Consider the following 16,226-nt stretch of genomic DNA (forward strand, 5'->3'; position numbering starts at 1 on the left):
ATTAAAAAGACTGGAACTGTTCAACACGTAGTCAATTTGTGGAACTTGTTGCCAGGGAGTGTTGTGAAGGCCAAAAGTATAACTGGGTTCAAAAAATAATTAAACATGTTCAGGTAGGATAGGTCCATCAGTGGCTATTAGCCAAGATGGTCAAGGACTCAATCCTGAGTGTCTTTAAAACGCTGACTGCTAGAAGCTGGAACTGGATGGTAAGAGATGGATCACTCAGTAAATTGCCCTGTTCAGTTCACTCCTTCTGAAGCATCTTGCATGGCCACTGTGGGAAGACAGGATACTGGGCTACATAGACTATTGGTCTGATCTAGTATGCTTATTCTTATGTTCATAAGATTCTTTTCTTATGGTATGATGCAAGAGAAGGAAATGTCTGAACACCTCAATATTAGCTATTGAAAGGACCACATTTGAAGAGGATAATATTTTATAGAGTATCTCAACCTTCTTGTAACCAAGACATTTTTAACCTTTAGTTATTTAAAGCTTTCAAAGCCTTTTATTCAAAGAAAATCAATAAACTGCTGCACACTTCTTTAGTGAAATCCAGCTAGTGCCCAGCAGCATTCCAGTGTTGTACACTACTGTTTCTGTCACTCCTAAGCCATCTTCCTTGTTTGGAATAATTCAGAGAGAATTCTTCATTCAAAAAATTATTTGGGGTTTAGAAACTGGCAATTAATAGGCTACTGGTTATCACCTTACATAGTGGTAATAAAAAAATCAAAGCACAGTTTTTAGAATTCTCAAGTCCATTGTGTTTGACTGCAATTTTCATTAATTGCAATTTTTTTTCACATTCTGGGAATGTTACGTCACTCTGAAAGATAATTCTCTTCAATCATATTCAGGAATTTGTAAAATATGAGGAGGATACAGTATGCATTTTGCATTTTGTTCTTGTCTTTGTATTAATGTTTTGATATTCCTTGTGAATGTGTGAAGCTAAATCTAGCTCTCTTCACTCTTACAAAGCTATGATTCACCTAGGTCTCAACTCAGGAAACGCCTTCAGCATAGAGCTGTGTGAAAAAAAACTGATTGATTGATTTGTTGACAGTCCAGAAAATAAAATAAAATTGGGTTTAGGTCAAAGTGAAACTTTTTTTTTAAAAAAATGTTCAGTAATGAATAAAAAAAAGTTGGAAACATTTATTTCAGGTCAAATGAAAGGTTTTGTTTGACCCCTCCCCAAAATAACTTTTTTTGAAGGGGAACTTTTAATAAAAGCAAAGGAAATGAAGAATTAGATTCACAAAAGAGGAAGTGGTGATGTTCTCCCCTCTTACAGCCAGTGATTAGGGCACTCATATAGGAGGAGGGAGACTCAGGTTTGAATCCTTGCTCTGGAGCAGGGATTTGAACACATCTCATCTGGGATTGAGGAGTGCCCTAACAGCCAAGCTAGTGGCTATTCTAGGATGGATGCTTCTCCTATTGAGGCTATTTCACTCTGTATAAATAATCTTCATTGGCACAGGACTGGAACCAAGCTGTCTCCTCTGACCAGGTGAGTGCCCTAAGCACTGGGTAATAGTCTTTTCCCCAGTGGCTTTGGCCCAATGACCGTTAGAAAAAAAATATGGGGTATGATCCCTGGGACTTGGAGTATAAGAGGAGCAGCATCATCATCACCACCTCCTTCTCAACTACCACCCATTTTGTGACTGGTGCCCAAATCTAGTGTGAAGAAATGGAAATATATTATTTCGGAAATATCAAAATTAATCGTTTTGACATGTATGGATTTTTTCATAGAATGAAACAATTAGCTGAAATAGACACGGATTCACAAAAGTTTCAGTTGACCTGACTGCGTTTTTGGTAACAACTTTCAGATTAAAAATTTGCCCGTCTCAGTTTAAGCCTGTGGTTAAGTGCTTTGCTGATCTGTGGCTGTTTCTGAGTAAGAATGACCTTAAAGGCCCATTACATGTTGTTTTTTTCAGTTACTGCACTAAGATAACAAGGTTTGGTATGGAAATACTGTTACTGATGGTCCAGGGCTTATCAATACTATAACCATTTTTTACATCTTATTCCGGGGCCCATATACCAGCAACATATTCAGTGCATAGTTCTTACTTCCTATGTTACATTACACAAGATAAATGATTTCCCTCTTCAGTGTAAGAATCCTCAGTGTGACATGGGTAAATTTGTTTATACTCATATAAAAGATCCATAGTATTGGCAGAAGTTTACTAGGCACAGTATAAAGCAGTAGACTTGATACTGACTTAATTTTTCTCTATTGTAACTTTTTCCTTTTAATCGGATACAAGTATATCTTCGTGAGAAGGGTGAGGTTTAGTACACGCACCCCTTGTCAGTATCTCCGATGAGCTAGGTTTGGCGGCTCCCTGTCTACTGTGCTGGCTTTTATGGATCTCTGTCTAAGGGGCCTATCAGCCCCATTCATTGTATAGGGAGCCTAGGCGCCTAACTCAGGCTTTGTGAATCATAGTGTTCCTGTAATTTTCTAGGTGCCTAAAGGTTAGGTATTGTATCACAATACCTAACTCCTTTTGAGCATTCAGGCCTAAATCCTTAGTGCTTTGAGGTACTTAAAAATTTGAATGACTCAAGTTTTAATGTGTTGATGCTGGGCTAAGCTGTTAAGACATCAGCACTATGCACTTAGAAAATGTTTCTGACTTTGCAGAGTATCAGTAACTCTTGCTAGTGGTTTTAGTGGCGGCGGTCTGACTTACAGGATTCCAGAAGGATCTCAGAATAAAGAAATGGAGCTTTACCAGTGCAGAATATTGCTAGACTTTTGTCTGTTTGACATGAACCCAAGTGGGACAACAGCCTCTTGCATGTATTTAGGTGTTTTCCTTTTGGTAAAAATATGTTCTGTACTTCAAATACTGATGTTCATTTTAAACATGTGGGGACCATTAGCAATGTTAAAGCTGGACACATAGTTTAATGTGTTAAATCATTTTAAAACATCACATCTGGTTTTTACTCTAGTGATAACACCTGGATCAGTTTAGCACTAGCATATACATTTAGGACATATATAGCTGTTAATTTCAAAAACATCTGTTGATTTTTGTGAGTGTGAACTATTGGATCTTTCACATTCTTGGAGTTTGTTGAAACAGGCTTGCTTGTGCTCCTAGGTGTGCACAGATACAGCCAAATAAATATTCTATGGCTGGTGCGAGAGATTTTTTCGGTTTGGATGGGGAGATAGGAATTGTTTTGCCATCAGAGCTTTTGTCTTTATCAGACTTCCGTTTTCAGATGCGTTGATGGCTGACTATAAGAATTTTTTTTCAAAACCAATCCATTTTGATACTATGAGTAAGACATCCCACTCTCCTGGGACGTCTGAAATGGGCAGGCATTAAAAATTGAAGAAAGTAGGTTCTCTAACAAGTCTGCAAATCTTCTCTGTGGCTGGCTGAAAGTAAAAATGCCACTTGTGTTGGAGCTTTGAAAAACGACTTCCCCTGTGACCTGCTGCCTTTTAGAGAGAATAGAGTTTAGAGTTATTTTTCAGAGTGGTGAATGCCTTTGGAGTTTCTCTTATTATGCCCATTAGCAAAATTGGACCAATCTGCAGGATATAACCCAAAGGAAAACTATTACTACGAGAGGGGGAAAAGACAGTGCTAATGTGGCATTCTGTAGTTTCTTTTATCCCAGAATCTTTCCCAGAGCCAACAATTAATAATACTTTCTATCTGTGCAGAACTCAGAATGTTGTGAGTGCAGGAACCATTATAGGGAACATGTCAGCAGTGCTTTCTAAGGTGTTAAGAAGACTGCTCTTAAAATTGCTCTTGAATTGGTTACTCAGTGAGGGTAGCAAAAATAAGTTATTTTTTTGCTTCCTAATTTAATACAAATAACAATTAATTTTCAAATAACAAAACAAACAAATGAAAAATCTTGCTTATTAGTCTCTTTTAGGGTTTTTTTATTTGGGGGAATTCATAAGATATTTAATGCGAACTATACATGCACAGCTGTAAGTATGAGGGGAACTGGTATAATGAATGCCCTTGCAGCTCGGTCCTACAGTGGTGATCTTAGGTGCTGTAGTTTTTGTCCACTTGTCCTTTTTGGCACGTGCTATGATATTTATTTGTATGTACCCTATTGACTTAAAATGGGAATTAATGAGAATATTTAGAAAGAAGAATAAATCTCTAGAATTGTGTTTCTCCTTTCCTTTTGCCCATTTTTGAATTTGGGGACACGTGTTTTCAGGGCTCTGAGTGAGGATTATAATCTCTTCCTTTATTTAAGTTTGTTCATTTCCCCCATTCTTTCTTTTGCTGTCCTCTTCTTGCTAGTGAGTTCCTGTTATGATCCCTCACTTTTTATCACTTGCACCTTTTTATAGGAGTTTAAGAGAAGCAGCTTTCTCTGAGAATATCATTAATTCCATTCCATTAAATAATTATACCTGTAGTGTAAGAGCCATAGACCTTCAACCCTTTCTTCAGCTGTGTTCAGGTTTAAGTTATCATCTGCAAAATGCCTCTTTTCTAATGAGTAGACTGTTTAGGTAACCCAGACCCTACCATCACTGGGGTCTGGATTGCCTTACTGTATAATTATTAAGTCCGAGCAAGTGATCGTTCTGAATTGTGCAGTTGAAAGAAATCTGGTAAACTTCCAGAACGGTCAGACAAGATCAACTGATGAAAAAGTAAATTTTCTTGGTTTAAGGAGTTGCCTCTTGAAACCTTACTAAGCTATTATGAGGTGAACTGATTATTTTCTTTCCGAGGATTGAGAGTCCATACGTCTATTTCATGGCAGCACGGAAAGTCACTGCCACTTCATGGAACATTTTTTTTAAATACTTCAGCTTAGTTTAAAATTAACATTTCTTTCTCATTTTCCTTTACCAATTCTCCTTTTAGAGGCTGGTATTGGAAAATACTTTCTTAACGAGCTCTGGGGATTATGTACTCTGCGGATGTTTGTGTAGTATTCTCTATCTTTAGACAGCAATAGTGAAACTTCCTATTCCTTGCTTTTTAAAATTTGAAGTTTGCAATATGCCTTAGTACCACCTGGTTCTTCTGATGTTTATATGAAAATTTTTTTCCTGCATCCTTTTGTGCAATGAATGACAAAAATGTTGGCCAAGAATGTTTTTTATTAGATTGCATAATATGAAACAGTAGTAGCTGAATGCTAGCCAGCGGCTTATAGGAAACTGCCTCTTTGCTGCAGGACACTGAACTTTTGTTTAATTGTGTTTTCTCGCACTCCAGAGCATGAACAGAGTCCTCTTTACTTGTAAACAGTTCAGAAAAAATAATCAGAGGGAACAAATTTTTGTCAGTACTATAGATTTTGGAGCAGAGAGGAGACAGACTGTGATGTGACTTAAACCATCAAGTAAATGCTATGGAACAAAGCAAGTTCTGGTTTTTTTTTTTTTTTGTGGGGTGAGGGAGAGGGCGGGTTATGACATTTACTTGAAAATGCAAGAATATGCTATCTTGCTTGCATGCACTGCAGGTCTCCTGAAACTTCAGAAATGTCAGGTAGATTTTATACCTAAGCAGAGTGTGATCAATACTGTACATAAAATTTTAAATCCAGCCTTGCAAATAAAGAGCTCTAAACTGGAAAAGGTTAAAGTTATGACAGATTTGTTGCTAGGTCTGTAAAGAATATTTGAGTGACAGTGGTTTTGGACTGCACACTAGGTGCTTCTTTGCAAATATGAGACAGGTATGGTTAGCTTCTGGAGGGAAGGAGCATATGAGTGACATGTCTAGTTGCGAAGGGAGGTCTTTAAAAGAAGTATGACTTTGTACCGTATTTCACTCCTTATTAAATGGAGCTGATCTATCGGGAAAGTACTGTGTTGTACGAGGTTGTTATTCCTGTGTATTGATGGTAATCATCATTTAATGACTTTGATATTTAAAACTTACTTATATAGTTTTAATAATGGTGTTTATCATTGTTTTCAGAAAAAATGACCAAACCCCCCCCCACACACACATTCTGCCTGAGTTAGGGCAGTGGCAGTTGCACTGTCACTTTATCCTTTGGGGTTTCTGCCTAGGAGAATATATTTAACATTTAAAGGGGGGGCTTCCATACTACATCAGTGTATCTTGCAGTCACTCTTAGCCAGTGGTTCTCAAACTAAGGCCACCGCTTGTTCAGGGAAAGCCCCTGGCAGACCAGGCCAGTTTGTTTACCTGCCGGGTCCGCAGGTTTGGCCAATTGTGGCTCCCACTGGTTGCGGTTCGCAGCTCCAGGCCAATGGGGGCTGCGGAAGCAGCGTAGGACAAGGGATTTGCTGGCTGCCGCTTCCCACAGCTCCCATTCACCTGGAACAGCAAACCGTGGCCAGTGGGAGCCGTGATCGGCCGAACCTGTGAACCTGGCAGGTAAACAAACCAGCTTGGCCTGCTGGGGGCTTTCCCTGAATAAGTAGCAGCCCTAGTTTGAGAACCACTGCTCTTAGCCATGCTCACTGGGATTTATCTGTGCCAGTGCTGCCATCCCCGTATAATCTATATGTCAGCCGAGGCCTTGAACTTTGTTATCCCAAAGAATAGTTGTAATTCTGTGCAGTATCTAGCCCCAAACCTGCTCCAGTCTCACGTGAATTTCTGTTCCTCTGTTGGTTGCTCTCAAAGCAGTTATCATCAACTGTGAAATCACAGAGGATCTATTAAGATTTCTGAAAAGGAGTAAAGAGCAGGAGCAGATAAAAGCTTTAAAAACAAAAATTATCCCCTCCCTTTCCCAATCCCCCAAAATAAGAAAAAAATTCCTCTACTAGTAGTAGTGAAAGGAAAAAGTGTTTGTGAGGTTGGGAAAACAAACACAGATAACCTGATTCATGGTAGAAACAGAATTCAAAATGAAAAATGTAATGTGTTTTAAGAGGCTTCACCAGATCTTTAAAGGATTTATGGCGACCTCTTCATAACCTCCATACGTGCAGAGACAAAAGGACATGCAGACCGTAAGCATGTCTAGAAACATTAGAGGAATGTGCTTTAGACAGTGGAACTGCTGAGCTACATGGCATTTAGAGTATTTGCATGGAGTTGCTATGTTTTAGCATATAAGCATTTTTTATTAAAGAAATGTGTCACTCTCATACACAAGTCCCTTAAAATAATGGCATAAAAAATAAGATGGCCTAGATGAGACTCTTGAGACCACTTTTTATATTTTTCCAGCTAAGGTTTCTGTCTATCCTTTCTAGTGCAGAAAAGGACTTCAGCTTTAACATTTACTTTCAGATCTGAATTTCAGGCCTTTCCTCTCCCCTGTCTAAATTTAAAGACTTGATTTTGGCCAGTCTCTCTAGTGCGTGTACATGTATGGCCATATGGAAGAGTGATTATGGAAAAACATGTTGTATCTCTGTGTTCCATGTTGAAGGAGAACCTTCTTGTCATAGTGTTCTGGTAACTCTTCTCTCAACATATCGGGTAGAATCCTGGCCCCTTTGAATTCAGTGGGAATTTGTCCATCAACTTCACAGATTCATAGATTATAAAACCAGATGGGACCTTTGTAATCATCTGACCTCCTGCATAACACAGGCCATAGGACTTCCCTGAATTAAATCTGGTTTGAACTAAAGCATATCTTTTTAGAAAAAAATCCAGTCTTGATTTAAAAGTTTCTTGTGATGGAGAATCCATCACAGTCCTTAAGTTGTTCCAGTGATTAATTACCCTCACTGTTAAAATGTACATCTTATTTCCAGTCTGAATTTATCTAGCTTCAATTTCCAGCCACTGAATCTTGTTTTACCTTTGTCTGCAAGACTGAAGATATTTCTTATCAAATTTCTGCTCTTCGGTACTTACAGACTGTGATCAAGTCACCCCTTAAGTTTCTCTTTGTTAAGCTAAATAGATTGAGCTCCCTTAGGCTCTCACTATAAGGCATGTTTTCCAATTCTTTAACAATTCTCTTGGTTCTTCTTTGAACCCTCTCCAATTAATCAACATCTTTCTTGAATTGTGGACACCAGAACTGGACACAGTATTCCAGTAGTGGTCAGACCTGTGCCAAATAGAGGTTTTATAACCTGTCTACTCCTTCTTGATATTCCCCTGTTTATACTTCCAAGCACCTCACTAGATCTTTAGGCCACAGCATCACATTGGGAGCCCATGACCCCCAAGTCTTTTTCAGGGTCACTGCTTCCCAGAATAGAGTTCTCCATCCCGTTAACTATGGCTGTTAAATAAGAGTACAGTGGCGCAAAGATTCCATCCCTTCTCTTTAGAGAGCAGGGCACTCTAAAAATGGGGTTTTACAAATTGTGAAGCATGTCAGTGAAGTAAAAGGCATATCCATCTGTTCCTTTGCTCTGGGGCATTCTCTAACTGTGCCATGTCACTGGAAAGAACTGTGAAGTGATTTTTCAGTTCACTGGTGCATGTGTTTTCTACAATATATTGCAGCCTCTTGGTAAAAAATAAATGTGATTTGGCTAATGAATTGCCTTAGCTGTGACCTCATCGTGCCACATGATGTTTTTGGTAAATGCCTGGGCTTATCTGTTGTATTTAGTCCCAGTTGGGAAGGCAGGCCCTAACACAGATGGCTCTGTAACTAGCAAATCTGAACTCAGAGAGATTATCACTGACTACATGTTTGTACAGCTCCTAGTACAATGAAGCTTTGGCCTGATTAGACTCTAGGTGCTACTGTAATGTAAATGTTTAGTAATAATAATAACAGTGTCCATTCTGTGTTTAGTAGTTAGAACAAGGCATCTTGAAACAAAAATTTTATAAAGATTGTTTTACATATGGGGGCAAGCTGTTACTTGAACACTGGACATCTATTTAAGCTGTGTGGGTCTAAAACCTTCTCCCATATTGTGATTTGTAAATACAGATTATAGGATTTGTAAGAATAAGTAGTTTTGCACATATCATGGTGGACAGGTTTCAACTGAGCTGAATGTAGACATGGAGACCGCAAACGGATAAAACTGAGCTCTTACACTAAGTTTTACTTTTATAGTAAGGTGGTTACAGCGTAGAATTCATAGAGTAGTACATCTTAAAATGTAAAATATAAATCTTTCATAAATTTAAAATATTCAGAGAAAGGGTGGAATTTTATCCTTAACATACTCTGTCTTCTGGCCACACCTATGGCATTCTCTGAGAATTCAATGTCAGACAAAATATATACAGGAACGTCTATGGATGGGCCAATGTAGCAGCACAAAGTATGCATATGTCTAGTGACTTCATGTAGTTATTGTTCATCCATGACAGTCAGAATAATTCTAACATCTAAATTAAAATTTGAGTATGATAGGCCAGCTCGGGTTTTAGTTCTGAATTGCTCGAGGATCAGTTGTTTCAACAATGTTTGTCAGTTTGTCAGTTTTTCATATTTCTTTTACATTTTAATTATAACCCATCAAATCTTAAGTGATTGCTCATGGGCTAGACTCAGATGAATGTCATCGAAGGGTGTTTTATTTAATGGCTTCAGCATAACATCTGTTTCTAATGTTTTAAAAGCCAATTTATATGGAAATGTATTTTAGAAAAAGTCAATAGATAGACACTTTTAACACCTCTTGTACTCTAGTAAAAATTCAGAACTCAGAGTAAAATAGCATTGACATAATGCTGTTTTCTTGCTTGCACAACATAAAGAATAATGACATAAGGACCTTTTTGCATTGCCATAGCAATGATTGTATCTTCTCAGTTGTCTTTTTAACTGTTTGATTCATTGCTTTGTTTTTATTTTTTTAATAGCCGAGCCATCAAGACAAACCAGGATCTTCTGCCAGAAACCCCCTGGACTCACATATTCTACAATGATTTTTGGGGAACTCTCCTAACCCACAGCGGGAGTCACAAGTCCTACCGTCCTCTCTGCACACTCTCCTTTCGCATTAACCATGCCATTGGAGGCATGGATCCTTGGAGCTACCACCTTGTAAATGTCCTGTTACACACTGCAGTCACTGGGCTTTTCACAAACTTCTCCAGAATCTTGTTTGGGGATGGATATTGGACCTTAATCGCAGGCCTGCTGTTTGCGTCTCATCCCATCCACACCGAAGCAGTGGCAGGAATTGTGGGGAGGGCTGACGTTGGAGCCTGCTTTTTTTTTCTGCTCTCATTGATGTGTTACGTTAAACATTGCTCTACAAGAAGCTACTCAACCAGCACTTGGGGCTGGATCTTGGGGACAGGACTATGTGCTGGCTGCAGCATGTTGTGGAAGGAGCAAGGAGTGACTGTTCTAGCAGTTTCAGCAGTTTATGATGTCTTTGTGTTTCACAGGCTGAAAATGAACCAAATCATTCCTTCTATATATAAAGTAAGTGACTCTCTGCCCACCTGAGTTATTTGTTTTATAAAGCAGCAATCACTAAATTAATCAGATACCAACTTTATCTTCTGGTATGGCTTAGTAGGGATGTCAGCCCTGTGCGAAATAAACACAGATGTCTTATACTGAAAGTATAATTAAAACCATTCAGTAAATATTTTTTTTTGTATTAGTTCCTGGCATTTGAACCATGTGGTATTATCCATCTTTTTCAGGCTGGGGATCTTTTATTCATTTGTTCTCATGTCTTCCAACTCTGTTTACCATTGCCTGCTAACCCCAGGGTTGTAAGTTCAATCCTTAAGGGAGCCATTTAGGGAACTGGGGTAAAGATGTGTCTGAGAATTGATCCTGCTTTGAGCAGGGGGCTGGACTAGGTGACCTCCTGAGGTCCCTTCCAACCCTGATATTCTATGATTATTTAGCTCCTTTTTGCATGGTATCTCCATGTATCTTGCCAATTCAGTTTACTGTGGTTGAGTATGCAAGTGCATCAGCTGATATAAATCTACAAGCCTCCCTGAAGCAAAGACAGAGCACTTAATGTTCAGGTTCAACAGAAATGCACAGGACTTGAATTTAAGGCTCTGGCATACTTTTCCCCCTAGTAGGAGCTGCTGTGCAGATCTATTACAACCTCCTCCAGAATAAATATTTCTCAGAATGGAACTAGTGGCTCACAAGCAAAACAGAGAAGTCTCCTCTGTTGTTTGCATTACAGCAGTGCCTAGAAGTCCCATCTGAGACCAGGGCTCCGTTGTGCTTGAAACTGTACAGAGTAAGAGAAAAGATGCCCAATTTTTTTCTGATGGATCAATTTCCCATTGGAAAATGTAGATTTGAAATATCAAAATGTTTCATGAGAACATACTAGTTTCACCATTTTTGATGGTAAATTATCAAAATGTTTAGTTCTATGAGGTTAAAGCACTTTGTTTTGACATCTGATATTACAAAAGTCTAAATGAAGCCCTTCGCCCTGTTGAAATTAATTACTTTGGAAATTTGGTTTTGCGGGAAATTTTGAAATTTCAACTTTTTGTTCCAATTCAAGACAAAAAGAAATTCTGAAATGCGTGAATTTCCCACAGAATGGACATTCCAAGTTTTAATCAGCTCAGTTTGAGACAAATCCCAGCCTTGATGAGTTTATGATGACATGGCAGACAACAGGTAGTCCCCCAGCAGTCTTGTGTTAAACTAGTGTCGACTTACTAACGAATGCCAACTTACATTAAGCACTTTATTTAATCAGGTGTCTGAGACCGTAAGAACACTTCTGAGCACAGTTGCCAACTTTCACGTGGTAAATAAGCAACTCGACTTTCATAATAAGCCAAAAATCAAGCTAATGCCATTTCAAAACAAGGCCAAAATAAATCAATCCCTAAAAACCCCAACACTCTGACTAGATCCCCCTGGACAGTGGTGAGCCCACTGTGTACCCTGACTCTCTTTCCCCCTGCCTTGCCCCTGCTTGCCAGGAGCTGATCATAAAAGAAGAAGCAACAAACTACAAGCCAAAAACTAGCCAATTAGCAACTCACAAGCTCGTTAAGCCAAAAACAAGCCCAGTTTTTGTATTGTTTTTTTCCCCATGGGTTTGGCATGTCTGCTTCTGAGAGCCAATGAACAAACATCATGAGTACACTGAATAGTGACTTGTGTGGAAAAAGAAAATGTGTATGTGTATTTAACTGCAGTTTGCGTTTTAAAGTTATATGATGGTATTTTTCAAACATTTGGTACATAATTCTGTAGCCATATTTGAAAATCTCACTCACTATCCATAAAAGAAAATGAGGGATAAAACTCTATTTTTATTCCTACTGTGTACATATTTCCTAATAAGTCAAATTTGAAATACATTTTGTTGGTCTTCCTATCTAAACTAAACTACAAACCCTCTTCTCTTCTTATGATCAAAATCCTCTCATGTATCCTTCTCCAAATTCTGTCTTCATCCCTGGACTGAAGGCAAGGAGTTGATGTTTGGTTCCATGGAATAAATAACATTAGGACAGTCATGAGGAGTCAAGATGGAAACAAATACAGTTTTAGGAAGGAGATTTGCTGCTCAATTCTATCCTATCCACTCCATCTTTGTATCTGTGCTATTTATTTCCCTGAGTGGAGGATTTCATATTTACCGTAGAGGTATCAAGTCTTTTTTGTTTGTTTGTTAAATTTATATTATTTTTTTTTGGCAAACAACACCGAGGCTGTTTTTGTTTTTGAAGATTTACACCACATGGACAGGGACCATGGCTCATAGCAGCACTTCTTAGGAATGCAGAAGGCCAGGGCTGGGTTGCTGCTCTGTACAGGGCTTTGTCAGGCGCACACGAGGAAATAAATCTGTATTATGCGACGCTCAGGCCTGAATCCAATCCTTCTTAAAACCTGTGTCTTTGGGGACAGGTCCACCACCACCCACATTCTTCATCCTGTGTATTGGATGGGATGTCCCTCCAGCAGCCTTGCTTTTCTGAGTCAACTCTTATATCTATAGAGTGTGAGAGTTGTCATGTCCTTACCATGCTGGTGCAAATGAACAGAAAGCACTCTGATGCATTGCCAAACTTGCTCTGTCAGCATCTGAATTATCATCTGAAATAAATCTATAAAACTAGATAAATATACATGTGACTTTGAGGTGTCCAGTGTGATAATAATAATAGAACTATTGACTTTTCATAAATATGGTTAAGTTGTCACTGTCTTAAAACTTATTCTTCCTTCATTGTCTTCGATCCATAATGCCTGGACTTCTTTGATGTTTGGGTCTCTCTTCCTGTGTACTTGCATCTCTTTTGGTGTCATTAGCAAATTCAGTCAGGGATTAATCTAGACTAAAACTCCAGGCAAAGGATTGAAGCAGCAGTACTGGTTTCAGGGAGAAACTTGGGTATTTTGTGTACTTTTGTGTTTCAAAAAAGTCTCTGGACTTCACACACTTATCCTGAACTGGGTGACAACTATTAGGCAGTACCACTGTTGGAAGATTAAATGCTTCTTGATTTCAAATCTCAAAGTGGAACATGATTTGAGTGAAAGTGATCATGAAATGATGGATTACACGAGGAAGGAAAGGAGTGTGAGAAGCAGAATAAGGACAATGGACTTTAGAAAAGCATATTTTAACAAACTTATAGAATTGGTTGCTTAGTCAGGTCCCATGGGAAGAAAATCTAAGGGATAATGGAGTTGAGGAGTGCTGGCAGTTTCTCAATGAGAATATTAAATACACAACTACAAACTAACCCAGTTCAAAGGAAAGATAGGAAGAATGGTAAGAGGCCAATAAAATTCCATCAGGAGCTCTTTAATGACCTGAAAATCAAAAAGAAAACCTAAAAAAAAAAAAAAGTGGAAACATGGACAAATTGCTAAGGAGTAGTACAAAAGTATAACACAAGTTTATAGGGACAAGATCAGAAAGGCAAAGACACAAAATGAGTAGCACCTAGCAAGGGCCATAAAAAGCAATGAGAAGAGGTTCTTTAAATACATTAGGTGCAAGAGAAAGACAGAGGAAAATATAGGTCCCCTGCTTAGCTTGGAAGGAGAGCTAATAACTGATGACATCTAAAAAAGTCGGAGCTGTTTAATATCTGTTTTGCTTATCTTCTCTAGAAAGGTATATTGTGACCAAATACTTAACACAATTAATATTAACAATGAGGGAGAAGGAACAAGTCAAAAGAGAGAAAGAACAGGTTAAAGAATATTTAGGTGAGTCAGATATATTCAAGTTAGCAGGCCCTGATGAAATTCATCCCAGGGTATATAAGGAACTAGCTGAAGCAATCTTGGAACTGTAAGCAATTATTTTTGAGAATTCATGGAGGATTGATGAGGTCCCGGATGACTGGAGAAAGGCAAAATATTTTTTAAAAAGGGGAACAAAGAGGACCTTCGATACTTGGAAAGGTATTAGAACAAATTTATTAAGCAATCAATTTGCGAGTTCCTAGGGTTATAAGGAATAGCCAGCATGGATTTGTCAGGAAAAAGTCATGCCAAACCAACCTAAATTCCTCCTTGGACAGGGTTATGGGCCTAGTGGATGGGGCCTGGGAGTGGGGAGGAGCAGAAGATGTGTTAGTTCTTGATTTTTAGTAAGGCTTTTTACACATGACATTCTCAGAAGCAAACTAGGGAAATATGGCCTAAGTGAAATTACGATAAGGTGCATGCCCAACTGGTTGAAAGACCATAAAATAACCTTAAGAGTAATTGTCAATGGATCACTGTCAAACTGGGAGGGTTTATCTAGTGTAGTCCCTTTGGGGGTCAGTCATAGGTCCGGCACTATTAAATATTTTTCATTGATGATTTGGATAATGGAGTGAAGACTATGCTTATTAAATTTACATATAACACCATGCTGGAAGAGGTTGCAAGCACTTTGAGGACATGATTAGAATTCATAATGACTTTGACAAATTTAGAGAATTGGTCTGAAATCAATAAGATGAAATTCAGTAGAGACAAGTGCAAACTACTACACTTATGAAGAAAAAATCAAATGCACAAATACAAAATGGAGAATAACTGGCATGGTGATGGTGGTGGTGGAGGTGCAGTAAAGGATCTGGGAGTTATAGTGAATCAGAAACTGAATATGAACCAAGAATATGATGCAGTTGCAAAAAAAGACTAATGTCATTCTGGAGTTTATTAACAGGAGTGTTATATGTCAGACACGAGAGGTAGTTGTCCTGCTCTATTTTGGCACTGGTGAGGCCTCAGCTGGATTGTGTCCTATTCTGGGCACCACACTTTAGGAAAGATGTGGACAAATTGGAGACAGTTCAGAGGAGCGCAATAATAAATCTGACCTATAAAGAAATGTTTAAAAAAAACCTTGGTATGTTTAATCTTCAGAAAAGAAGATTGAGAAGGGATTTAATACATCTTCAAATATGTTAAGGGCTGTTCTAAAAGGATGGTGATCAGTTGTTCTCCATGTGCACTGAAGGTAGGACAAGAAGTAATGAGCTTAATCTGTAGCAGGGGATATTTAGGTTAGATATTAGGAAAAACTTTCTAACTATAAGAAGCTCTGGAATAGGTTTCCAGAGGAGATTGTGTAATCTCCCTCATTGGAGATTAAGAACAATTTGGACAAGTTCCTGTCAGGGATGATTTAGATATTCTTGGTCCTGTCTCAGCTCACTAGTCTGGACAAGATGATTGGTTGAGGTCCCTTCCAGCCATACATTACTATGATTATGTAATTTTAAAGAAGTAGAAGCAGCTCTCCATACTACTACTTGGAAGCTCCCCAGAGAGAGCAGAGTTTGATAACTATTGATTGATTTTATTTCCATTTTGTTTGGCATCTCTGGACTCAGATATAGAATGTATTTATTGATAGTTTGCAGTAACCATATTGAGGTAATGTCAAAACTCTCCCATATAGGTCCCAAACCAAAACTTTCCTACAGATTTCTCATGCACTTCTAAATGTTAAAGAAAAAAAAAAGTCTGTCTATCTATGTATTTATCTGGATCCCATCACTATGAAGCACTCAGATACTCCAATCTTGAATGAATTTCAAGCATCTCCAAGAGAAAAGGTAAATAAGGAGCTGAACCTTGGAGAGACTAAGTAATTTACTCAGGATCACATGAGCAGTCAGTAGGAAAACGTGAAATGGAATCTTGGTCTCCTGAGTCTCCATCCCATGCCTTAAACAACAAGATCATCCTTTAGGTCACAGAACTGGAAGTCAGGAAATCTGGCTTCTTTTCCCTTTGCCTTGAACTTCCTATGACTTGGGTTAAGCCAACAAATCTCTGTGCCTCAGTTTCCCAGCAGTAAAAGGTGGAAAGTACTTCCCTCTTTGACAGTGGTGCTGATTAGAAAT

The 16,226-nt window shown here is 38.5% G+C and overlaps 1 protein-coding gene across 2 annotated transcripts in view; it reads left to right on the forward strand.

Moving 5' to 3' along the window:
• The window catches only part of TMTC2 (transmembrane O-mannosyltransferase targeting cadherins 2), a 416,397-nt gene that overhangs the window by 138,548 nt on the left and 261,623 nt on the right, over positions 1 to 16,226 (forward strand). The window contains exon 2 of one of the 2 annotated variants that reach the window (XM_050934873.1): positions 9,768 to 10,338. The exons of the other annotated variant lie outside the window; for it this stretch is intronic. Coding sequence (XP_050790830.1) covers positions 9,768 to 10,338 — 571 coding nt within the window. The remainder of the gene's footprint in view (positions 1 to 9,767; positions 10,339 to 16,226) is intronic. 2 annotated transcript variants of the gene reach the window in all.

This window comes from Gopherus flavomarginatus, chromosome 1 (genome assembly GCF_025201925.1).
Source record: "Gopherus flavomarginatus isolate rGopFla2 chromosome 1, rGopFla2.mat.asm, whole genome shotgun sequence".
Taxonomy (NCBI): Eukaryota; Metazoa; Chordata; order Testudines; family Testudinidae; genus Gopherus; species Gopherus flavomarginatus.